General features: G+C 39.7%; 3 protein-coding genes across 6 annotated transcripts; 2 read left to right on the top strand and 1 right to left on the bottom strand.

The window, feature by feature from the left end:
• Window positions 1–1,961: 1,961 nt before the first annotated feature.
• Window positions 1,962–8,857, top strand: LOC117222072 (forkhead box protein J1-B). 4 transcript variants are annotated; one of them, XM_076520462.1, is made up of 4 exons: window positions 1,962–3,367; window positions 4,787–5,074; window positions 6,535–6,713; window positions 7,007–8,857. In XM_076520462.1, the coding sequence occupies exons 2-4, from the start codon at window positions 4,837–4,839 to the stop codon at window positions 7,427–7,429; spliced, it is 840 nt and encodes a 279-aa protein (XP_076376577.1). In that variant the 5' UTR covers window positions 1,962–3,367; window positions 4,787–4,836; the 3' UTR covers window positions 7,430–8,857. The 4 variants fall into 4 exon arrangements, with proteins under 4 accessions (XP_076376577.1, XP_033329439.1, XP_033329441.1 ...); XM_033473548.2 differs by lacking the exon at window positions 1,962–3,367 and adding an exon at window positions 3,400–3,834; XM_033473550.2 differs by lacking the exon at window positions 1,962–3,367 and adding an exon at window positions 3,400–3,834 and having other exon boundaries at window positions 4,737–5,074.
• A 991-nt stretch (window positions 8,858–9,848) lies between these two features.
• LOC117222071 (cytochrome P450 4C1) lies at window positions 9,849–24,657 on the bottom strand. Its single transcript, XM_076520456.1, has 8 exons — window positions 23,502–24,657; window positions 19,974–20,171; window positions 18,326–18,508; window positions 13,550–13,619; window positions 12,787–12,913; window positions 12,451–12,687; window positions 11,615–11,777; window positions 9,849–11,208 (listed from the first exon to the last, which is right to left on the bottom strand). Exons 1-8 carry the CDS (start codon window positions 23,710–23,712, stop codon window positions 10,856–10,858), a joined length of 1,542 nt encoding a protein of 513 aa, XP_076376571.1. The 5' UTR covers window positions 23,713–24,657; the 3' UTR covers window positions 9,849–10,855.
• Window positions 16,069–18,090, top strand: LOC117222073 (uncharacterized). Its single transcript, XM_076520465.1, has 4 exons — window positions 16,069–16,267; window positions 16,766–16,988; window positions 17,490–17,580; window positions 17,858–18,090. Exons 1-4 carry the CDS (start codon window positions 16,199–16,201, stop codon window positions 18,021–18,023), a joined length of 549 nt encoding a protein of 182 aa, XP_076376580.1. The 5' UTR covers window positions 16,069–16,198; the 3' UTR covers window positions 18,024–18,090.
• Window positions 24,658–25,438: the final 781 nt, after the last annotated feature.

Raw genomic sequence — 25,438 nt, 5'->3', positions numbered from 1 at the left:
TCTATCGAACTTGGAAAAATCAACTTGTGGCCAGTAAAATCGGGTTTCCAGACCGTTGTGGGCTGGCCACGGCAGTCGTCGCAGGTAATGCCAGATAGTGATGGAACGGAAAGTGATTATGAGTCACAACCTGACGCGGCTGTATGCTCAGGGGAGGGTAGCAGGTGCAACTATTGTTAGTGCTGGTGGTACTGGTGGTGCTGCTGGTGCTACCATTACTACCATTACTGCCAGCTTACAGGGGTAGCCAGCTGGGTAAGCCAGTAGGGGAACGGATGTTCCCAGGAGATTATTGATCGTGCAGGTAGATACTTCCACTTGCGACTACATACAGGAGCGACAACCAACCACGCCAGAACCTACAACTGAATTTATATTCTTCTTTCCCTGTGCCAAAGGGTTGAAATTTCGGACAGACAGATTTTTCTTGGCCGTCGGACGCTGTAACATCCGTTGGATGATTCGACCATCTTATCCTTTGCGAACGTAATCGTTACGCGACTGCGGATTTTTATGCAAAATGAAAGCCCTCTGCACCAACTGCAATAGATAGGAACTAAATAGTACGTTCCTTCGGTTTTAAATCATTCTAATAGATCAAGAATAACACACATTGACGTTTTCGAATTCTTTTAATCTTTTCTACTATTTTAAATTGCAACTGCTCCGTTTCATGCACGGAGTATTATGCATTTATAAATGCATAAAATCCGCAGTCTAGTAATAAGGCTACATTGTATTTAAATTTACATTGGATTTAGATCTTGGGCAATGTGCAGCTTACACTTTAGCCTTTAGCATTCGGATCTCAACAAAGTAAAGATTCGTATTATATTATTATTTTTATTATATCATTTAGTTCAATTATCGTTTCTTTACTTCGGTCTTTAGACTTTAGGCTGTTTAGCATTATTAGATTTTAAGCTTTAGCATTTTTTGGCATAAGTTAGAACCATGTTGTAAATAAATAAAGAAGAGGGAACGTTTCTAAAATTAACTGCAGCGGATTCGAATAATGTCTTAGTCTTCTCAGGTTGTCGAGATCATCGAAATCGTTGTCCAGACGTTGTTGTACTTAATCATCGAAATCGTCGGGGAAAAGTATCGAGCGGACGAGTATCGATTATTCGACGAAATTGATTACGTGGTAAACACGTTGTCGCCTGAATATTTAAATGCTGTAACATGGTTCCGGGAACGGTGGGCTGGTCGAATATTCGGATAACGCCCCCGCGCGAAGGTTGCGGCGTACAACCGCGTGCAAGGTGAAATTGCGTCTGCGTTTCGTGCGACTCTGTCAGGGAAATTTTTCCCTAACGATCCCGGCAGACGTCGGCCAATAATAACCAGGCCTCTGAAATTTAACACGCCATTCTCGGCCTCGTCGAATGGCCGCGCTCCTTTCCCCACTCTTTCGCAGTTGGATATCGCGAGTGACGGTCACTGCCTTCCTGATTCGATCAATGAAACTACCTCTCGCAGACCGACTAGGTTATGCGTCCACCCCTAGTTTAGATCCAACCAACTGATTTTTAGCTGCCCTCTTTCGATATCGATGCGTGCCGACCATCGATAGCACACCGTCGTTTACTCGTTTATTTATTTATTAATCTCGCATTTTCATTTTCATTTTCGTCCCCTTCGATCGGCAGAATCCATCGCCGCCAAGTCTCCAGATATTCTCATCCCCTCGGTTGTCTAGAAAAAAATCGCGATACACTCGGTTCGAAAGTTCTCGATTAATTAGACCGGATTTTTTTACGATATTCCAAGAGAGATAGAGTTGTCGACAACGAGACGATGCGTTACCCGGGAAATTCGTTTCGATAGGGTGTTATTTCTCACGCGAAGAAATAACTTGTTAATCAATATGTTTCTGTCGTATTACTACGCGCGACATGTGACAACAATATTATATGGAGCGTGGAGAGTATAGCTGTAGCGTAGAGAGAGAAGTGAGAGTATTAATAGAGTTGGTTTTATAAGAATTTATTTGTATGATATTTTATTCGAATAGAACTTTATTCGAACAATTTATTCGAATAAAGCTTTATTATAATTCGAAGAATTTGTTCGAAAGATCGTTCGAATAGAATTTTACAGGTCGAGATAAAAATTGTCCGCTAATAAGATCGGCAACTGTTCCGCGCAGAGGAAAAATTGTTTCGACATCGAAATTATTTTACAGTATAGCCAAACAGTTACAAATTCATGCGATGTTTCCGTAAAAATACGACGATCCAGAACAGAACCGTACGGTGTTCTTCGGCGACGGAAATGAAGTGATCGACAACGATTCGGTATTATAGTCTTCGAAGCCATGAGGGCATGTGCACACCATGGGGGCCGTTGCAGCCGATGCAGTCAGGTGTGTCCTCGACAGAAACGAAAAAACAGTTGCGGCATTTCCATGCTTATCGTTCTTTCATTTTTACCGTCGCGTCTATGGTGGTTTCGTTTCAAGGAAATACAGTGAAAATTCTCTCTAATTTTCTCTCAGCTTATAAAGAAAAATGGACGATTCGAGAAGAAGGAGATACGATTATTCTAGCCTCGCACCTCGTTTTTATAATTTTTGTTTACAAGCTGAAGGGGGAAATTGGGGAGAATTTACTGTATATATATATATTATGAGTCTCTATTTTATCCTCTGTTGTCATTTTATATAATAGTAGAATTTAAAAAAAAGGTATGCTAGTCATTGTATCGTGAACTAGTTCCTTCAATACTTAAAAAAGGATTCGAGTCGCTTAGACCTGTTCGAAAAAAGTTATCGCGTTTTAAATGGTGATCGAATACTTTTTGCATTCTATTATTATATATCATATATTATTATTATTATTATATTATATTATATTATGTACACTATTATTATCTATATCATTATTACATATTATTATATATATTTAAGGTTTACGCTTAAGTGCACTCACTCAACTGTCCAGCGAATGAATCTGATCGGAGATCCGAGTGGCCGTAATTAAAAAGATGTATCATTCAAATCTGAATGATCATAAATGAAAAAAATAAGTGATTTCCACGTGATTCCCAGTGTCGAAGTCCTAGCTACGGCCGGATTCTCGATAGCTTCCGTGGCGAAACCGAAGAAACAACAACAGCAAGGAAAATACGCGAGGAAAGCACGCGTGGGCGCGTTCCCCGTTAGACCCCCGTGCACCCCGTGAAATTAAGGGAAGGGTGTAACGCGCGTACATATGGTCCACCTGCGAAAGGGAGCCAACACCTGTCCCGCTCTGTCCCGCCGCGCGTAGCTAAGCCCGGCGTGCAAGCCCGAAGCTCGAGCGTGCAAGTTCGAAGCGCCAACCACGGCCTGTGGTCGGCTCTACGCCTTGTCTACGGTTCTCCGGTAAAGAAGCTAGATTCAAAGTGGGGGGTTATCTGGGCTTTCGCTAACCCGTGCTAGTAGTTTCGTTCGAACGATCATGCGGTTTAGTCATTTTACCGCGCACCTCCGCGGCCGTTCATACGCGTACACGCGACACAACAAAACGTGCTAGCGTCCAGATCATCGACGCGCACGCTTTTTCCTGAGAAAGCGAGCCGCCTCGCGGTCCGCGACAGATTCCGAGTGCGTCGAAAAAGCGTCCCCGGATAAGCTTCGAGCCTCCGTCGGCCGATCGTGCGACGGTCCCAGGGTGCCTATACACAGCTGTCGCTCGGAAAGTGCTTCGTGTAGACGAATGTGCGACTAATTCGTCGATCGAATATCGTCGCGAATCCTCGGATCGGTCTCCCCGCGACGCGAACGACGCCGAGAAGCTTCCTCCGGCACGCGTTCTCATCGGGAAAGGCACGCGTTTTCCGTGCACGCCGGTGAGTCGAAATACGCGGAACGGCGGAGCGGTTCGCAGCAATTTTCCGCGGCGATCGATGAAATCAATTCGAAAAATATTCCACCCCCACCGAACGGATTCTATACACCCAGGTGATACACGGTACGGCGTTGTCGCGCGACTGTGCCGCGTAATTCGCTAAACATTTATCCGACACGTTTTCGACGCGACACAGTTCCCCGCTGGAACCGTTCGATAAAACACGATCCAAAGGGTTCTGGCTCGTGTGAAATATTCATTAGGAATAGGCGAGGGGTGGTAGCCTCGCGAAATCCGACGCGGGGGAGGGAAGCGTGCCGGGATCTTGTTGACACTGTTCTCGGGAAATTATTAAACGATCGTTCGTTACTTTGTTCGCCGGTTTGTTCCTACGCGAGAGGAAGGGATTTTACGACGTGTTTCGTTCGAGAAGGGAGTGTGTAGGATTCTCTTAGATCGTTCGGTGCGACGAGAGAGCAGTTGCGGGGGTTGTGGAAGGGTCGTGGAAACGTCGGAAATAGTTGAATTATAGAAAAATTGTGGGGAACCGTGGGGGAGTTGTAAAACATCGAATTTTAGAGAAATTGTTGCGGTATTGGTGGAAGGGTTGTAGAAGATTTGAATGCTCGGAGAATTGTAGAAGAATTATGGAGGCATCGTTGACAAATTCTAGAAGAATCGTAGAAAATTGTAGAGATTTTTACTTAGAAAAATCGTGGAACAAGTAGCCGAGAAATCGTGAAGAATTATTTGTAACGGAGAAACTTGTAGAAAAATTCTGCAACAAGCTGTAGATAAATTGCAGAAAAATTGCCGAAAAATTGTCGAAAAATTGCAGAAAAATTCCAGCAAAATTATAGAAATTGAACGCAACTGACCAATTAATGACTTCGCGTGTAATAGGTAGCGAATCGAAGGTACCAGTTGCTTGACCGTACGACCATTTTACGCAGATCACCGTGATCCTTCTTACATCCTGACCGTGCAATGAGAGATTATCAAAATGAAGGCGGAGGTGATCGTAATTGAGACACCAATGGACCGTGGTTCATCGGCGATGAAGGAAAGCATACACGATGACGAATTCGGCGTCGAGGCAGAGCTGACGAGCCTCTCGTGGTTACAATCGCTCGATATTACAAGTGCTTCTAATTTACCAACACCGCCCTGTTCTCCATCTCCTCCACCTGTAAATAGACAAGCAAAAAAAAAACTTTCGCCTTTGATCAAGGCTGAACTGGGTAAGTGACCACCCCCTTGTCGGCAACGATTGCACACACTTTGGAACATTTGGAATACTTTGGAACACTTTGGAACACTTTGGAACACTTTGGATCATTTGGAACATTTGGAACACTTTGGAACAACTACTATTTCAATTTTAATTAAAATTAATCTAATTTTAATTCGGAATTTCAATTTCCGACTATTAATTTTCATTTCTTAAAGCCTTTTCAAAGAGTGCTTTGAAAAATATGTTGAGAAACATAAAATTATAAATTATCCTAAGCCGACTCGGTTTGTCAATTATTATTAATTTCGAAGAATCCTCACGAAAAGATCCATATACAAATATGCTATAAAATATAAAGATCAACATATTTTATATACATATTTGTGCACAAATAAATGCACGCGTTTCCACGTCAGAAAAATGTTATTGTTGGAGCCGAGTTAAATTTCAATAAAATAAGAATTAACACCCTAAAACGTCCAATTAAATTTTCAAGAAAAAGTCACACTTCCAACGTTAGGAATTTCTTCTGCAATCTGTACCAAATACGGTGCATTTCTTCTATAATTTTCCTCAACGATTTAAACATTACGACATTTAAACATATCGACGATTAGGGGGGGGGGGGCGACTTCGATTTAGACGGAATAAATCAAATAAAATTCCGAGGACCGGCGATCTCTTTGCGTTTCGCGGCGCAACTTGGTTGTTTTCCGAAAGATATCGCATTAGCATTAGCTCGTTTATGAAAACGCAAATAACCGGACGCCGCGGGTTATATTATATATCGTCGTAATGTAGTATTATCTTCTTTCATTAATCATGAACCCGGCTCTTGTACTATTGACCGGCAGCGCATTTGCCAGGAACATGCTAGGAAACATGTTATCATTCGGGTTCGTTCCGAGGATACGTGCATGCATGCATACGCGTCACGAATATCGGAATTCATTGAAATTTCAATTCAAACTTGTAATAAAATAATTATAACAAATATTTCTAATCGAATCTGTATTTATGCGAATACGCGAAGCGGCGTTCGAATTCGGAGCTCTAGCTATCACGTTTCTGAACAAATCCTGTTAATACTTGTACATCTTTCACTCGACTGAATATCCCCGTAGAATTTGGTCACATAAAAAATCGCTGTAAAACTGTTCTCATGGAACAGATATTTCAGAATTTACATAATAAAGATTCCATGAAAACGAGTTATTTTAGAATACATCTTCGAAATAGTTTTGCAAAAAAATTGCAATTATATGTACGTCACCTGATTAATAAATTTTGTTTTCATTATCTACGCACACACGCGCACACACACTGCCACATCGTGGCAGACAAAATCACAAAAGGTTCCAAAGAGATAATCACAAAAATCTCGTCGCACGATTCGAAACAAATGGGAGACGATTTTGTAACAGTAGCTTAAATGACAAATATATTGCTAATTACTTCTTCCCATAGATTTGGCCGAGAACGCCGAAAAGTATCGAACCGATCCAGACGCAAAACCGCCATTTTCTTACGCCACGATCATATGCCTGGCGATGCGAGCGAATAACAATAAAGTGTCTCTATCGAACATATACGCCTGGATCCGGGAGAACTTTTTATTTTATAAATATGCTGATCCGGCCTGGCAGGTAAGTAATTCGATGGAATAAGGGTAACTATTTGCGACAACCCCTTCGCGATTTCGATGGAATACTTCACAGAGTTCAACAGTTCAGCTAGGACAAACGTTGCACTTTGCTCTCGAGACTTGTAATTGTCGCGGATTTTAATATTCTATTTTACATAAAACATCCGCGGTATAATTACTACGCTCTGTGTTTAAGTTCGATCGAAATCGTGGGGAAGAATAATGTAAATGATGTAATTAATAATGTTAATCAGCGAAACGAGCGTCCGATTAATTGTTGAACTTTCCGTACAGAATTCGATTCGGCACAACCTGTCGTTGAACAAGTGTTTCGTGAAGCTGCCACGGTCGAAGGGCGAGCCGGGGAAAGGCGGCTTCTGGAAGCTGGACTTGGAGCGTATGGAGGAGGGCAAGAAGCTGAAGCGACGCGCGACGATGTCGCAGCGTGTCCGCGGTATGAAGAAGCAAAGCCCGGTGACCAAGATTCTAGTGAACAATCCGCTGAACCATTGTGCACCGTCGAACAGCTCTCTGTCGACGCTGTACGAGACACCCCCGAGTAGCGTGTCCCCGCCAATTCCAGACTGTCTCTCCGAAATGACCGACTCCACGCAAGTTAGTTTAAGCGAGGACGACCTCACCGGCTTGTTAATCGCGACCGCGGGCTGGGACGAGAATCAGCTGGATCTGTTGGATTCTCTTCTGGACACGCTGTAGGATCGTAGGACGTAGAAATGTAGAGAATCAACCGGTCGATTTTCTTTCACGACTCGATTATGCTCAAAGACCGTTTCGTTCTCGTTTCTTACCGATGCGCGTCTGATTTCGTTCCTAGGTCAGTAAATTCTCCCCGATCGACGCTTGGGTTGTGCGCAAGAATTGGGTAATTCGGGGAGAGGAGATGCGATATTTTACAGCTACCGATTGTCAACGACTGTAAAAATGGCCCACGAGGCTCGAACGATCTTATCTCCTCTTCCAGAAACTGTCCAGTTTTCTTGCGCAGCCTGAGCGCGAATTAGGGAGAAATTACTGTATATAGAAAATTTTCTTTTAATCGACGCTTAGGTTGTACGCAAGAATGGATAATTCGGGGAGAGGAAACACGATTTTTATAGCTTGTCGGGGAAAAAAACGGGCCGCGAGGCTCGAACGATCTTACTTACCTCCTCTTCCCAAATTGTCCATTTTTGTGTTTAATCTGAGCGCGAATTAGGGAGAAATTACCGTATATTCCGTCCGTCTCTAGTTTACCGAAATATACCGACATATACACGAAATATAACTATACATACTTGCGATCAATCCGCGAAGTATATAACGTATCAGGGTCTCGCGGAACGTTCCAATTGTCTTTTGACGAATAGTATCGTATTAGTCGTGATACTTCTCTTGGCACCTATTTCAATCGTGCACGTATTTCTTGGCGGATTTAACATTGTTTTGTCCGCGAAACGGACGCGTACAAAACGCGCGTCTCGTTCAGCGTATCTTTGTTACTTTTCTAATGCTATTTATTTGTGTGCAGTGTATCTTCTACGAGTCGAGATGCTTTGAATAACGCGATATAGCGAAAGTAATCGGATACACGTGCGTCGATAATAGGTGGACGCGTCGAACTTTTCTCTGTCGCGAACCGACTTTCCTGTCGTGAAGCGCGTAGACTTTCGGAACGAACAGCGTGTGCGTGTATATCAGCTGTGTATATCAGCCCTTTGTAACTCGTCGACGAGCAATATTCCATTGTCCGGCGACATCCACCGCTGTTCGAAATAAGTTCTCGCGCACCTTACTTACTCGCACCTATTATTTGACCGAGGAAGCAGACAGAAAAAAATCTTACCACGTAAAGAACGTACACGTAAGCATAAACGTAATCATAAAGCTCTAGTTGGTACATACATACATTATGATATTATAATATTGTCTAAGGGAGAAAGAACGATTCAAATGTTTGCGATTGCGTTAACGTGTATAGTGCCTTCGAATAAGTAAGAAACATTTGCATTTTGCGATACGATATATAGCATAAATTTGCCAAGTCCATTAATTCGTATGAAGTACGGTTTCTATTTCTGTTTAGGAATCATGTAGACACGAAGTGCCTTATAAGTATTATTGGAAAATAAATTGCTTGACTCGAAAGAGATACTCGCTCTCGTACGATGAACATTAACATTTGACACGTAAGAACGAAATTATCGATTGATTATTAACAATATCGACTACTGGTCGTCGCCGTTAAATTGTAGGTATTATCAGTTTACGTTTATACATGCAACGATTAACCTTCCGATACTTGAACGCGAATAAGAGAAATCAGTGTTGCGTTTATTCGATCGTATCTAATTCACGAATCGAACGTATTCGCGTGTACATACAGCCGTCCGACTAGATTCTTTGATTACAATGATATGCGCGTGTCAAATTTTTTATTCTATTTTGCATAACTTCGATCCTGTCGACGAAATGATTACGTCGCAGTGGTTGCAATCGAAATTGTTTCCCGAAAACTCCGACATAGAAATGAACGAGTTTGCAAACGTAGAACGAATTAGCAAATTATTGTGGGTGAGAATATTTGATTCTACATTAATTTCCTCCATTTAATTCGTCTTACAATTTACGTTAACACGTAGAACCACCCTAGAACAACCCTTGTAATTGTAAAATATTATGCGACATACTGCAGTGTTGTTGTAAACGAAATTCTCGAGAGTCCCGTGTCGAGGAATTTTCACGTAGGGAATATTTGTGTGGATCAATCGTAGAAATAACTCCTGTTTAAAGAAGACTGGACCGTTTGAAGAAGATAGAAATTTCTCTTCTCTTACTTGTACACGACTTATACTTTAAGCATCCGAGTTTCTCCGAGCGAGCTTTCGGAACATTTTCAACTTTCGAAAGCGTCGCCCGATGTACATACACACATTATATGCACATTCTCTATAACAAAGTGAAATCTGAACTGTTTTAAAGACCACGCGATGCTGTGTGCAAGTCGATATCCTGTATAAATCGAGACTACGTTATTGTCCAAAATAAAGAGTACGTAAATTGCAGAATACAACCGGGAAGGTTTATTTTTTCTCAGCAAGCTACGCACAGAGTAGGAGTTGATTAAAGGATGCGTCTCTTCTTTCGATAGCTTTAATACATTAAAAATAGCGTAACAATATTTCTCGATTCTTCCATTGTCTTCACAGTTTTACGCACCTCGTATAACTACTGCACTTCTGCCGTAAATGCACAAAATCCGCAGTCCGCTTGTACAACAATAATCGAACAATGTCCAAGAGAAGAATGGAACAGAATATGGTCCGTCACCGGTAGAATAAAAATACACGATCTAATCCAAGACTTTTACCAAAACGATACCGTAAAACAATATTATACGTATTAAAGTTGGGCTTATTTTATTCGAACAACGAATCGTTTGCTCGAACAATTTATTCGACAATATTCTACAAATAATATTCGATTCGTAGAATTTATTCGATATTATTGTACGAATGAAATTTGCTTCGTAGAATTTATTCGAAGGTTTATTCGAACAAAATTTCGTTCGAATAAAATGGCCGGCCCGGACACACGTATTGTTAAACATTCGACGCATTCTGAAACGGTGTTCCCCGAAAACGTTTATTCATAGAAAACAATGTCCAATAATACTTCTCGAAATGTACACGATCGTCCACGCGAACCGGACATATTAATACTAAATACTAACAAGCATAATCCGTTTCTGTAGCCGTTCGCATAATCTGGACTGCCTTTATAATATCACAAACATCGAAGTTCATTTGATTATTATTATTATTATTATTATCGTTACACAATTTACGAAGTAAATTCACGTCGCAGAGAATAAGACGACCGAAGAAGACGAACGAGGAAGATGAAATATAAATGGCCGCGTAATATTTTACGGTATAAAAAGAGAATGTGATATAAAAATTCGATAAGAGACTATGGAGAAATGATAATTCACGAATCGTCAATCGCGTATCGTGCGAAACGAGAGAAAAAATGAAATGGATCGAATGCATTGCCATCGGAGCCAAAAGTCGAAGAGCGATTGCTCGATGGAGCATAAATATACGTGCGAGCCGAACGATTTTTTTTTTTTAGATCGGACGATCTCTAGGCGACGATTTTCGGTTCTCTCGGTGTAATTTTAAGCCGCAGCCCGTTCGCGTTGTGCAGAACCAATTCGCTGGTGAAGCGAAGCTCGTTCTCGTTGTCCAACGATTCCACGTGGAAATTCCTTAGCACGAAGATGATGACCACTTTGACGATCATGGTGGCGTACCTCCAGCCTATGCAGTTCCGTGATCCGGCGCTGAAGGGGATGAAGGCGAACGGAGGGTACTTCGGTCCATCGGGGAGGAACCGTTCCGGTCGGTAAGAGTCCGGGTCCGGGAAGTATCGAGGATCGCGATGAAGAAGAAACAGATTCACGAGAAGGGTGGAGCCGATTGGAATATCGTGTCCCGCTGAAACAAACGCGTCGCCGTCGATTACGCTGCACCCAGAGCTCTGCCGAGTCGAAACTCAATTATTCGACAATGATATCGTAACAAATAATGTAAACACAACGATGTCCAAAATAAGAAATTACAAATGACAATTAATATCCCATTTGCAAACGTGAATTAAATTCTCTATTTAATTGGAAAATCATGCAATCGAAGAACATGAAAAGGATGTATTGTATATTATATATTATATTATATTATATATATATATATATATTATATTATATTATATATATATATATATATATATATATATATATATTATATTATATTATATTATATATTATTGTATATTAATTACGCTTGCGACTAAAGTAATTACGCAGTCGTGTTCAAGCATGCAAGTATATTTAACTATACTCACATATGTTGATGGGTTTATAAATTTGCCTGCCAATTAGCGGCGCAACCGGATACACCCTCCAAGATTCCTTTATGCACGCTGTCAACCACGTCAATTTGTTTAACATATCGCACTCGAGCTCATTCGTTCCCGCAACGTTATAATACTCGTCCAGAATTTTCTCCTGTAGAAACAAAGATAGCTTCGTTTAGATTCGTCCACATCGACAAGCATCTTGTGGCACTCGGTAAAAACTCGACGAACATCTCGCTGTTTCTCTTGCAGAACACTATAAATACTAATCAAATAAACTAAATACGCGACGTCGGACAAATATCGGATAAATTGCTTCGCTTTCGTCATCCGCCGTCCCTCTTTTATCATCCACGTTCTTCCTTTTCCATCGGGAAAATTGATGGGAAAACGTTGTTGTTTTCTTAACCCTTTGCGCTCGAAGCCGTTTCAACTGTAAACCTAAAATAATTGTTCCGACTTACGGTGTTCTCATTTTACTCGACAGGGTGCAAATCTAGACTTTGTTGATACAAGAATTATTTCGATGATACAAAAATTCTAGCGGTGCCTCCGAGTGCACCACTCGACGGTTAACTCGCAAAGGGTTAATACATACTTCCAATAACAGCTTTATCTCCGAATCTATGTTCCTCTTTGAATGTTGTTCCACTTGTTTACAAAAAGGTTTGCAAAATTTATACGATTTTTCTTGCCGAGTCTTTGCCCGAACTGCGTCTCGAACTACGTGCTCGATAATCTTTCGCTCGCGTGCACACGATTCTCATGGTCGATACCAGAAGGGTTGAATTCGCTGGCGCGACGAGCGTTGCCAGTACACTCGCCTGATACTCTGGATGGCGGCCTAACGCATAAAGGATCCAGGACACGCTGGTGGCCGTGGTATCGTGACCGGCGAACATGAACGTGTTCACCTCGTTCCGAATGTCCTCGTCGGTGAGGGCGTCGCCGTTCTGCGACAGATCCAACAGCAAGTCCAGCAAAGTCTGGTACTTGGTAACCCGTTCCTCCGCGTTTCTCTTGTCCTTCGCTTGCCACTGGCCCTTCCTCCCCGCGATGATCTGCGAACAAGATCATTGTACGTGACACACGTGGCCCCCGACGCCATTCACCCTTTATGCACCTCGTTCGGGTTAGACGGTGGGAATAAGAATATTTACTTTGTCGACGAAGCCGTGAACGACGCGCAATGCGCGCTCGTGATTTTTGCCCCATCTCGTTAATTTGAAGATCGGATCGAAAGACATCCAGACGTTTAGGAATCTTCTTTGGGAGATCGAGGCCAATCTGAGAAGACGACGGAATATTTATGTCGAAGTGTAACTCGCATATTTTTCGACTGGATATGTTTTATTCAAGTTTTTTAATTAGCTTCCCCTTGGCCAGGCTCGCGCGGAGTTACGATCGAATTGCTCGAGGAATTTTAATGAATAAGGGTTACATTGCAATTCTATCGCGTTGTAATTCTGTCACATCGTGATTCAATTACATTGTAATTCGATCACATTGTAATTCGATCGCATTGCAATTCAATTACATTGTCATTCGATCACATTGTAGTCTGTGATTCGGATCTCTATTCAATTCGGTTCAATTACAATGCAATTCGTAATTGCAATTGCAGCACAGTTGCAAAATACTGGACCATTAAATTGCATGAATCGCAAATGACGACGCAACCGAATTGAAAATCGCGAATTAAAAAATAATAAATTAATAAGTAAGACTTCGAAAACATTGAGACGTTAAAGTCGCGTTCGGTTCAGTATCGAAGAAGTTAATTGCGTTTTGAAAGGTGTTCGAATCCTTTTTGCCAGCGATTGAGAAAAATCGTATTATATAAGAAATAATATATAGTTTTAATAATAATAATATTGGGTGAAATTATAATATATTCTTTGGAAAACGAGAAGATATACTTACGTATCGACAGCCTGTACGTATTCGTTTTTTAAATCCGTCTGCGCGTTGATGTGGCATCCCATGGAGCTATCTGTAAAAAGAGTGTACGTGACCGTTAATTGCAATTACGCAATAATATATCTGTTAATAAATATGTAATTTTACATATAGCGCTGTCGCGCGTGAACATACGTAATTTTATATTTCCTATCTTCTCAATCATTTAATCCTTCGCGTTCGACCGGCGACTCTGACTCGCCACTCAAAATTATATTAATATATTAATTGTTATTATAATGATCATAGTAATTATAATACCAATATTATAATACTATGATCATATAATAATATAATACGTTCCAACATAATTTTAACGTTATAATAATCGCAATGATGATATAATAATATCTGAATAAATTACGGTCCGAAAAAATGATTGCACAACGAAATATTTGATTTCGCGCGGAACGACGCAACAACAGGGTGACGTAACGGGGGTTGGTTTTTTATTGCGTGAAATTGAAATTGAATAATTATTTCGTGAACGATGACGGACGGTATTTTAATATGTCTCTGCTTTTCTTTCTGTTCCAGGACTCTAATGTAGTAAGTAAAGTAAAGTAAAGTAAAGTCTTTTGGATTTCTGTTCGTTGCATTAGCGTCACGTCCACGTAATCGCGTCGCCAGTAGCTCCGTTCGACCTTCCAGGCGCCCATGCCGGAGCTGCAACAATGGACCGAGGTCCCAGCGAACAGCTCAGTTGGGCCCATAGCGATTTTTCCATCCTAGCGTTGCGAAACCAATTGTCGCGGTGTTTGTCTCTTTGAACCGATTTCAAAGGATTAGCGTTGCGTCCGCGTAATCGCGTTGCCAAGTGTATAGCTTCGTTCGTCTTTCAGAGCCCAGGCTGCAGCTGCAACCCTCCGCAGCGCCGGCATTCGGGATGCTTTTAGTGTCGCGAGATGAAATGGAAGACGGTTTTGAGTTAGCGTTGCGATTGCAAACACGTGTTTCATTTTTAAACGAGATAGTCGGAGGCGCCGGGCCTCGCAGCATAAGACCGCGAAACACCATCTCTGTGCAAAAAACACAGCGTTACTAGACCTCGGTCTATATCCGGGACGGCCGCTATGCTATCTCGAAATAATAGCGCTATGCTATCTCGAAATAATAGCGATCATACCTCCACGCGTTGTCTTAGCGTCGCGATCATATTTGCCAACGCGTTGCTTTTTAGCGTTGCGAAACAAATGCCGCACTGCGAGTAGCCGTTCCAAGGATCGCAGCTTCATCGTCATTATCATCATCATCATCGTCGTCGTCGTCTCGAAATCGTTGATCCCCCTTTTAGAGTCGCGTGAATATAAACGAAAGTGCACGGGAGAGTTTTCAATTTCCGAATCGAGCTAATTAACATCGAAATCAAGAATGCACTGCTCGCGTTGCTGTGTTGACAGATAATATTTAACTTACTATTTAACTAAGATACTATTTAACGAAATTTTATAGACTAGCGTTGCGAAAATTGCGCGTTTCTTTCCACCCCTTTCGCTTCGATTTCCTCTCTGCACGCGAGATATAATCGTAATTCGCCTGTTCGGGTTGTTCTCGCGAGACACCGGAAGATCGGTACAGGGAGCACGAATGTTTTATTCCTTCCCTTTTCTTTTTTGTCGGGAGGGAGGGGTGCGAACACGTGGTGCATACGCCCACCGGACCATTGCGTAGAACAGAAACTCGTTGTTGCGTTCCGGGATCAACAAGTTGCAGCAGTTGGCGCGACATCGCGACGCGCGTCGCTCCGTCCAGGTTTTCGCGGCGCGAAACACCGCGCAACCCTTTTGTTCGCCGTTCCAGCGATGGAACCGTGCGCGTGTCCTCGATCGTACGAGGGTGTCGACGTAAAAAAAAAGACGCATTGAGTTGTGTCACCTATGTCGGCACGCGCGACGATACCGTTGCAACCGTTGCATTAGCATCTAATGCAGTTTTTCAGTTTTCAATTTTTAATCTTCAATTTTCAGTTCTCAATTTTTAATCTTCAATTTTCAGTTCTCAATTTTTAATCTTCAATATTCAGTTTTCAATTTTTAATCTTCAATTTTCAGTTCTCAATTTTCAATAATTTGTAATTCGAAAGGAACCTCGATCAGACCGTAACAGATTGAAAATTGAAAATTACATCGAGCTAATGGCTGCGAGATACATTTTACAAATATGTCGATAAATATTATAAATAAGTATATATAGATATAAATATAATAGTAAATATAAATGATAAATAATTAAATTGCTGTTCAATTTATATTTTCCAGTTTTCCAAAATCGTGAAACGTCGCGTCTTAATGCAAACGTGGTATACAGAATGCATACTCGGTTCTCGCTAAGAAGCTTAAATATCTCTGAAACATCGGTAACAACGAGTTCGCGAGTCGCATAATTTTTATTAATCGATGTTCGAGTCGATATATCGTGGGAGAGCTGTTGACAAAAAGATCGAAACACAGTATCGAATTAGCGACAGTTTTTTTCGTGAACTGTCAAACGAGAAGAAATACTTCCCAAAATCGTCAAGTAGATGTGAAAATATTTTTTAGTATCAATATAATATGAAATAGTCGATGATAATTTTCGAAGCATTTGTTTCTCAACGAAGCCGATCGATTGAATATGATTTCGAAGACAACAGATTTAACGATCACCAAACGTCGCGATGATATATTTCTGGAACCCAGCCACGTATAAAATAACATATACACATTAATTAATAATCAGCTATTCCGGTATTTTACGTTGATCCATAGGAAACCGGATGAATATTTTTGATTTTTTAGCTACGGTTACTTTTAAGTTCGGTTCTTTTTTTAACTGTTATATATTACATTAATTCATTTTTGTTTATTATAGAATTAGAATATATTAGATTACTATATATATTAGATTAATATATATATTAGAATGAACGAACGATGATGCAGAAATTTCTTTTATTTTAATAGATTAATTTCTTGTTCAATATTCTATACAGCGTGTCCATAATTATGTTAACCCCCGGAAAGGGGTGATTCCCGAATTAACAAAAATTGATCGACACATTTCTGAATCTCGTTCAGATTTCATTTCGTGTATTATTGAAACTCTTCTCTTTTTGTTTTTATTATTATTATTATTATTATTATTATTATTATTATTATTATTATTAATTACCGGAATCTGATTTGCAATTTCGTCGATTAGGTGAAAATATCGGCACTCCTGTACGAAATAACCGATCGTACCAAACAATTGGCTGAACCGCGTGCTCGGTTGGATAGCGACAAGAAATTTCAAAGTCGTGCGACCGCGGCGAGCATTCCGAAAGCTTCGGCACGCATAATCGAGCTTTCGAAACCACGGCAGCCGTATCAACACCCTTCCAAGCCTATCGGTTACATTTCACGCGGTGCTCTACACGCGGTCGGTTCGTACTCCTCGCTTTTTACACGTTCAAGAAAAATACGGAGTGTTCGAAAAATCCGAAAGAATACGCCTTAACTCTTTCATGGGCACGATACGAATTTTTAAGAAGATGGCAACGCGTTTCAACGGTGGCGATAGTTGAGCCTGGGATCCATATGCGCAATAAAAGTGGGCGCTAAGCTTAGTTCACAGTGCCTACGAAAGGGTTAAATGATTCGAAGTAACATCTTCCCTTGACGAAAATGCCTTTTATATTTGCCGTTCGCTGAAAAGGTAGAGAGACCCTTCTGTCAATTATGATAGGAATATTTTTGCCAATTATGGTAGAAACATTTTTGCCAATTATGGTAGAAACATTTTTGCTAATTGCGAAGAGAACACTGTAATTGAAATTCGAAGGATGCGTATTAGTTCTCGCTCCACGGTGGACTGTGTTTCAGTAATTTCAAAAATTCGCGTCCGTAGTCAGGTGATTTTTAGGAAAAAACATTTTCTTTCGTAGCCACGCAACGTATAATTGAGTTGTCGAGACCGAAAAGGAAGCGAAGGGCAAAGGGCAAGAGAACGAAAAAGGTGTATGGTAGCAAATCATGGTAATTATTACGTCGATATTGGTATAAATTCTCCGAAATAACTGTTGCAATTTTAGTAGCAACTTGCGGTACAAAATATCAGATGCAACGGTAATCTTGTGTGAGATTAGTTTTTTTTTTATTTAATGTTCATGCAAATTATTCGAGAAAATATTCCTCATAGAATTCGTAAACGCGCGAGCGAGCGAGCTAATAATAAATTTGTTCGGACAACTTGTTTTGGAACTTGTTAAATTAATAATCTTCTTTTTCAAAAACAATGCCGCGTCTCTTGCAGCTATTTTGCAAAACACTCGAAGAAGAAGCAAGCTCACGAACACAGAAAATACGAGCGGAGAATGAAAAGAAAAAAGCTGAGGAGAGGAGGGAAACAATGTCCACCGAGGACGTCGGATTCCGATAGAACTATCATCGTGGTAGATTTAAAGTCCAAAAATAAGTGAACAAAAATTATTGTAATGTAATGGTCACGGTACGTTTCGAACAATATCATAGGCTTCTAAGTAGAAACTGTGTATCACTTCGTAAGATTAACATAATCTTCTCGATATCTATTCACGAAGAAGAATGCAATACTTTTTTAAAAATTAATTTAAAAATTAATTTAAATGTCTCGGCACTACTCTCGTGATCGGAGCAATGACCTTTGTCGTATTAAAAAATCACCAAATCGATAGCAAATAGAATTGGACTAATTGTAATTTCAGATTTTCTTGCTCTTTTGTCTAGTTTCGTGTTCGCTTACCGCATATTATGTCCAACGTAGCTCGTTTCACGTACGGAGAAATATCGAATGATTTGCCGACTTCTTTCCTTAGACACGATATCAATATTCCAGCTTCTCTGATCGCTGTCTGGAAGTACACCTCTAAAAGACCACTGTGAAACGTTGGTGTTAACAACTTCCTCCGTGAATGCCATTTTTCGCCTGGAACAGAATCGAATATCCTTTTTTATTCTTCTTTTATTTTTTGTTATATGACAGGACTTGTTCATTCTGGAAACTGTTGTTTTAATTTTAACGCATCTTCCAAGATTTTTAATTTGATCGAATTAGTAGACATTTTTCGACAGAAATACGATTGGATGATAGGATATGAAGAAATTGATTTAATTGATTTACGGAATGAATCGCGAATGCCTGTTAAATTCGGTCTTTTTTCTAATTTAGTTCGATTGGAGAGCGATGAATTTTTTTTAGAGAAAAAGAGAGAATTTTAGAGTTTTGAGAGAAAAAGAATTTTAGACTTTCGAGAACTGTAGACTTGCGATAAAAATAAAGAGATTGTACGTTCCATGGATTCATACCGATTTAATCTAATAAGAATTAGCATTTCTAAACTTTCGAATTATTTAAAGAAAGAAAAAAACAACTGAATTCGCAACAAAAAACTGTGGGATCAAACGCGAAGCGAATCGGTTACATTGAACGCAAAAGGCGGTGATAACGACAACGTAATTATCGTTCCAATTAATTGGTATTCAGGAAGCTAATTTAATACGTTTGTTCTGCGAATGCAGTGACCAATAGATGAGCACGACTGGTGTTTAACATCCTTCGTTTTTATTGACTAACGTGGCTAAAATTAATTCGACTGTCTATATGCGGAAACCAGCATAGACATCCATTATGTAGATTATCGTAGATAATGTACACAATTTGAAATGAATACACGTCGCACGGGATGTCAAGGAATGTCGAAACATTAGCGGAATATTTCAATTATTCAACTGATGGTAATCGTTGCAACGACTATTTACTAGCCTCGTGTCTGCGACGAAAAGATTCGAGTGTTCGAAAAGTGAACAACATCGATCCGATATCTGTACATACATTATATTGTGCTCGATCTACCTGGAAACATGTTTCTACATTCTACTGATCGAAATAGATCATCTACTCAACTAATATGCATTTTAAAGTATCAATTTTTCTATTCAATTCTTTCTGTTCAATTCTTTCTATTCAATTCTCTCTATTCAATTCTCTCTATTCAATTCTCTCTATTCAATTCTCTCATCCTATTTCATAATTATTCTATTCAATTTTTGTGAATTCTTATTCGAATTCTTCTTATTTGAATTCTTCATATTTGAATTCGTCTTATTTGAATTCTTCTCATTTGAATTGTTCTTATTTGAATTCTTCTTATTTGAATTCTTCTCATTCGAATTCTTCTCATTCGAATTCTTCTTATTCAATTCTTATATTCAATTCTTATATTCAATTTCTGTATTCAATTTTTGTATTAAATCTTTTCATTCAGAAATGAAGAAAATAAAAGAATGAGAAAATGATCAAAATCAAATAATGAGAAAATGAAGAAAATAAAAGAATAAAAATATGAACAAAATAAAAGTGTGAGAAAATGAAGAAAATGCAAAATGCTTACCAGTGCTAGTTAACAAGCCGGAGCCAAGCCACGGCTGCAGATATTCGTATTCCAAACTTTTGTCAATGTGAACGCTGCTGCTCAATAATGGCTGAACCGCTTCAGCTTTATAGAGAAATATAAAGGGCCTCATGCCTACCCAAATTAAGTACATATCTCCCAACTCTTTTCCCCAGTTGATCATCTTCTTGAAGGCTTCTGTAACAGATCGGTTAGCGTTAGGAAGATCAGTAATGCTGACTTGTGTTGTTTGTTCTTTGCATTGTCAGCGACGAAAAATCAATTAAACAGATCTCTCCGTATGAAAGCGACTACTAGAGTAGTATCATTTATGTAAACACTTTTAACAAGATTTTACGTTAATTATATTGCACAGTTTTTCTTCTGTATCGTTTTCGTCGAGTTTTGTTTTATCGTTTAGCGTTATCTTTTTATTTTTACATTAGAAAAAGATGCAGATTCGTAATTGTATTTGTTATCTTCGTTCTATTAATAGCTGGTTCGTTGCCGCGAGTTTCATTAATCTGTGTCGCACAGTGAAAATTTCACTGTTGAGAACGGAATTTCGCGCTGTTCGAAAGAATCTCTTCGATATCATCCTGTGCTATTCGACCAATAACGATCGTTGACCCGAGCCAGCGTGCAGAAATAGATCTTTGCCAGTTCTATTCAAGGTCATTTATAATTATACCATATCTCCAATATATTATAAATTTGATTTACAATATAGCAGATTTTTCGTAGAAATTTAACTTGTTTTCTTCGACTTCGTTTTTATTAGGAAAAATTTCATTGTGGAAATTCTAAATTAGAATAGAAATTATAATCGAAATTTAGATTGTTAAATCGAAACCGGTGTATTTTAGTCACATTGGCACGATCCTTTTTAAAATATGAAGAAAGAAAAATTCGCGTCTAGATTGAAAAAAAGCGATCGCTTTTTGAACAGTGTTGTTTCAACGAACAATTTTTATCCAGGGGTTGTGTTCGTACGAAATCTCATAGAATTCCATGCAATTATACGGTACAGTAGCGTTATTCAGGACGCAGGCGACCTCGACCTGCTTCTTCTTTCGTCCCGTTTCGTCTCGTGAGAGGCTCTCGCGATTATCTTCAGCATTCAATACACACTCTCGAGGTGGATAAATCTTTTTTCTCCTGTTTTCTCCCCCCGACTCCTTTCGCGCGTGCACTCGTGCCGCGCGATATTCCCTCGCTTCTCTCATATTTAGAGCAGGCTACTTATTTCCGAACTACATATGCGCGCTTTATCTTTTCTGATTAACGTCCGATTTGTTCGCCGACCTTATTAACGGTCTCGCGATAAACCAGTGCGTTTCGTTTCGTTTCGTTTCGTTTCGTTTCCAAAAGGACTTTGACTGCTCTCACTCGACGAGATCATTAATTAGCTGTGATCCCTTATGATCTCCTTCGTAAAATGCAATTCACCAAAACATCGTCTCTTCTCCCATGCGAACGAGTCGCCTTAGATCCGATACAGTTTCTCTTTTTTTTTAGTCGTTTTGCTTCATCTCGAATTATAGTCCGATCGGTGCAACCGATTCAATTGCCTCGGACGTTTTACCGTCGATTTTATCGCCGATTTTATTGCCGAGGCGAATTTCTTTTATTCGAACGGAGATCGCAAAATATTGTTAAAAGATCGAGTGGAAGTTCTAAAATATTCTAACGAAGATTGTAGAAAATTTTAATGGAAGTTCTAAAAAATTCTAATAAAGATTCCAAATAATTCTAATAAAGATCCCAAACAATTCTAATAAAGATCCCAAATAATTCTAATACAGATCCTAAGAAATTCTAGTAAAGATTTCAAATAATTTTAATAGAGATCCTAAGAAATTCTAGTAAAGATTCCAAATAATTTTAATAAAGATTCCAAATAATTTTAATAAAGATTCTAAATAATTGTAATAAAGATCCCAAAAAATTCTAATAAATATCCCAAATAATTCTAATAAAGATCCCAAAAAATTCTAATAAAGATTCCAAAAGAGATTCTAACAATTCGAATAAATATTCTAGAAACTTCAAATAAAAATAACGATGCTTCCCAAAATTTATTAAGACAGTTCGTCATATAACTATTCGGTTTTGCATTCCAAAGAGTTTTCAAAATGTATGCGCCGTTCCATCGTGTTTTACTCGACTTTTCGTTTCTATTATTAGCTTCGATTTAGCAAACGAGAGAGAGAGAGAGAGAGAGAGAGAGAGAGAGAGAGAGATTCTTCCATTATTCCCCGGCTTGTGTTGCAATAAACCACAAAAATGAGGCTATTTAATTTTTAACAAGATAAAGCACGTCTCGCTATCGCGTCTTTTTCAATGCACAAGTTTTCCTCAAATATTCGAGATATTTAAACTCCCTCGAGAAAACTAACTCGCCAATCTCTCGACATATTGCTATCGCAACTTTCTCTCAGCGTTGCTCGTTAATTAATCGAAGCTGCTCACACTTGTTCATTGTCAATGTCGATACACCTCCTCGCACGATTAGCGCGTTTCTCCGCTTTCCGATCTCCCCCGGGGTTATCAATCGAATCGTGTCAAATTGAAAATAAAACTACGCGAACGGGTAACCGACGATATATTTCACTCACTCCAGATGATACATACATCGTGTACCAGATATTTCACGCGTCCGTGACACATTTCTCTGCACTTTTTCTATACGTCCTCGGTGCGTTGTTCTTTTCTTTTTATACGTGCAACAAATACTGTGTGCGAAACATTACATGAATTGTACTTTGCGAGCTCTCTCGCATTACTGTGTGCACCGTTGTCGGCCGCGAACATTCGTATAACACAATTCGGTGAGAATTCTTCTTTTCGAATTAGGTGATTCCAGCTTCGCGTTGCCATAATTTTCTGTCATTGCAGCAGGGAGAACATCGAACTCTCTAAAAGAGACTTTCGGAAAAATTGCAAATATATTTTCTTCAATTCATTCGAATTATTTATAAAAAAGAAAATACATTTCTATTTAACCTACCTATTTTGCACAAAGATCCGCGGACTGGTTAAGATCGATTATTTAATTTGGAATTTACCGATCCTTCGAATCGATAATCGGTACGTGTAATAGAGATCCTTTCTCGGATGTTCATGGCAAATTTTGAAACAAATTTAATATAGTACACGAATTAAAAGTACTTTAAAATGTTCATCTTATTAATCTATTAAAAGATGATCAATGGAAAAATCAAGCGTAGTTAGTTTTAGTTAGGAACATTTTCATTTTGCATAAAAATCCGCGGTCGTTCTCTTAATAACGGTAAATTAGAAAAACGATTCTTCTTCCAAGTAATATCAAAGTTAAGAAAGATAATTTTTAATTTGCGAGTAACAGCAAAATTAAGAAACGCCATTATTTCCCAAGTAACAGCAAAATTAAAAAAAAAAAACACTTAATTATTCAAAGAGTGTCGATTTACACGTTCGCCGAGCATAATGTCGTACTATAAACACCGTGGGAAAAGAGTAATGGGGTAATAGCAACTGTCTACTCACGTTCCGGACTGCAGCACAGCTCGTAAGCATTCCCGATGATTGGAAACGCGGCCGGAGGGTACGGCACTTTCCTAAGGGCGTAGAGAAACTTGCCGCGACGCACAGCTAGGAAAAGTATGATGGTGAACAGGCACATCGACAGGGTCAACGTAACCCAAGAGGCTCCCATGGTGAAACTCGCTGGCGGCATCTCGAATGCGTTTCCTCTCATAGAAAGATCGAACGTCCGGTTGTTCGCATATTTCTGAAATTCCGATGGCCTTCGCGACGCTTCGCCGGTCAGCTAGCTCGCTCGCGCTGTAAGCGGATCGCTTCACACTGCTCCGTTCTTCTAGGAGGAACCGCGCGGCTGCTCGGATCCCCCGTGGAGAGGGTGAGTCAACCCCTGGTGATTCAATCTACTAATTAGGAGCCGCTGCGCCGGCGGCGGCGGCGACGGTCGCGACACTTGTTGCTTGGAGGTGGTCGGAAAATGGTACAAACTCTTGCAGAATGGTATAAACTCTTCCAAAATGGTATAAACTATTCCAAAATGGTACAAACTCCTTCAAAATGGTAGAAACTGCTTCAAAATGGTACAAACTGCTTCAAAATGATACGAACTCCTTCAAAATGGTACAAACTCCTTCAAAATGGTACAAACTCCTTCAAAATGGCACAAACTGCTTCAAAATGGTACAAACTCCTCCAAAATGTTACAAACTCCTCCAAAATGTTACAAACTGCTTCAAAATGGTACAAACTCCTTCAAAATGGCACAAACTCCTCCAAAATGGTACAAACTCCTCCAAAATGGTACAAACTCGCCGAAACTGGTTTAAATGGGCAAACTTTTTAAAACGGTCGAAACGGATAATCCCTTCGAAACTGGTGAAAACGGACAAACTGTTCGAGACTGGTCGGAACGGACAAATACGTCGGAATGTAGAAACTCCTTGAAATCGTCGAGAACAATTGGAGGAAGACGAAGACCCCGGGCGTCGTCGTGTGCAACGCGTATCATCGAATGACTCCCTCGGTTATACGTTGCCCGTACCAAACAGTCTCCCTTATATACTACTGAATACTCTGTGCACTACATCAACGGCCAGTGGTTAACTCTCCCACCAATAGAAACAAACACGTGGGACGTGTGTACAACACAGCAGCAACATGTGTGTGTAGAGGTGTCGGAACACTCTGGGTGGTTCCTGGCCACGAAGGTATATTGGCCGTTTATCCCGCGAAACACAACAACATTTGCATTTGCATCGCCGCGATGCGAGCTCGCGCGCGTGTTATATGCGCTGTCAACGTTGAAATTGCTCCGTGCATCGGAAATCACAGAGCTGCATCCACACACGGTTTCCTTATTCCTGTTGTCTGTTATTGTGCCGGCACGTGTCGGAGCAAGCGCGTACATCGCGTACGTCGACCAATCTTATTAATAGACCGCGGATCTTATGCATTCGGGTAAAAATGGACGCGTCGAGTAGCTTTTGTTATTTCATTTTATTTTTTGTTCCATTTTATTCTATCTTGTTTTATTTTATTCTTTTTATATGGACCTCGAATCTTTGCGCGATTGCGTTCAAAGTGGATACGCCAAATATTTTGTATTATTTTAGTCTTGTTACTTGTTATTTTATCTTCATGCTACTTTACTTTACTTTATTTTTATTACTTTATCTTAGTTCTCTACTTCATTTTATTTGTATTACATTGATTTATCTTTATATTACTTTATTTTATCTTTATACTACTTTATTTTATTTTTATACTACTTTATTTTATTTTTATACCACTTCATTTCATTTTTATATTTATTTATATTTATTTTATATTTATTTTATATTTATTTAATCACAGGCGAATGCCCATTACAAAGTACACAATATAACATATAAAATATAAAATACTGCAAAGTTTCGAGAGAAGAATTTAAAGATCTATTATAT

The sequence above is a fragment of the Megalopta genalis genome, chromosome 3 (assembly GCF_051020955.1).
Source record: "Megalopta genalis isolate 19385.01 chromosome 3, iyMegGena1_principal, whole genome shotgun sequence".
Classification (NCBI taxonomy): domain Eukaryota; kingdom Metazoa; phylum Arthropoda; class Insecta; order Hymenoptera; family Halictidae; genus Megalopta; species Megalopta genalis.
The sequence above is the reverse complement of the archived record's forward strand: the minus strand, read 5'-3'. Positions and strand labels throughout refer to the sequence as shown.

Bases quoted from the DNA above. Each gene is read 5' to 3' on its own strand.
- LOC117222072 (XM_076520462.1), top strand. From the start codon at position 4,837: ATGAAGGCGGAGGTGATCGTAATTGAGACACCAATGGACCGTGGTTCA. The intron at 5,075-6,534 runs GTAAGTGACCAC...TTCTTCCCATAG, and splicing joins TTTGATCAAGGCTGAACTGG to ATTTGGCCGAGAACGCCGAA. The intron at 6,714-7,006 runs GTAAGTAATTCG...CTTTCCGTACAG, and splicing joins ATGCTGATCCGGCCTGGCAG to AATTCGATTCGGCACAACCT.
- LOC117222073 (XM_076520465.1), top strand. From the start codon at position 16,199: ATGATTTCGAAGACAACAGATTTAACGATCACCAAACGTCGCGATGAT. The intron at 16,268-16,765 runs GTATAAAATAAC...TTCGTCGATTAG, and splicing joins TATTTCTGGAACCCAGCCAC to GTGAAAATATCGGCACTCCT. The intron at 16,989-17,489 runs GTTCGTACTCCT...TTTCTTTCGTAG, and splicing joins CGGTGCTCTACACGCGGTCG to CCACGCAACGTATAATTGAG.
- LOC117222071 (XM_076520456.1), bottom strand. From the start codon at position 23,712: ATGAGAGGAAACGCATTCGAGATGCCGCCAGCGAGTTTCACCATGGGA. The intron at 20,172-23,501 runs GTGAGTAGACAG...GATCTGTTACAG, and splicing joins GCTGTGCTGCAGTCCGGAAC to AAGCCTTCAAGAAGATGATC. The intron at 12,914-13,549 runs GTAAGTATATCT...TCGTCTTCTCAG, and splicing joins TACGTACAGGCTGTCGATAC to ATTGGCCTCGATCTCCCAAA.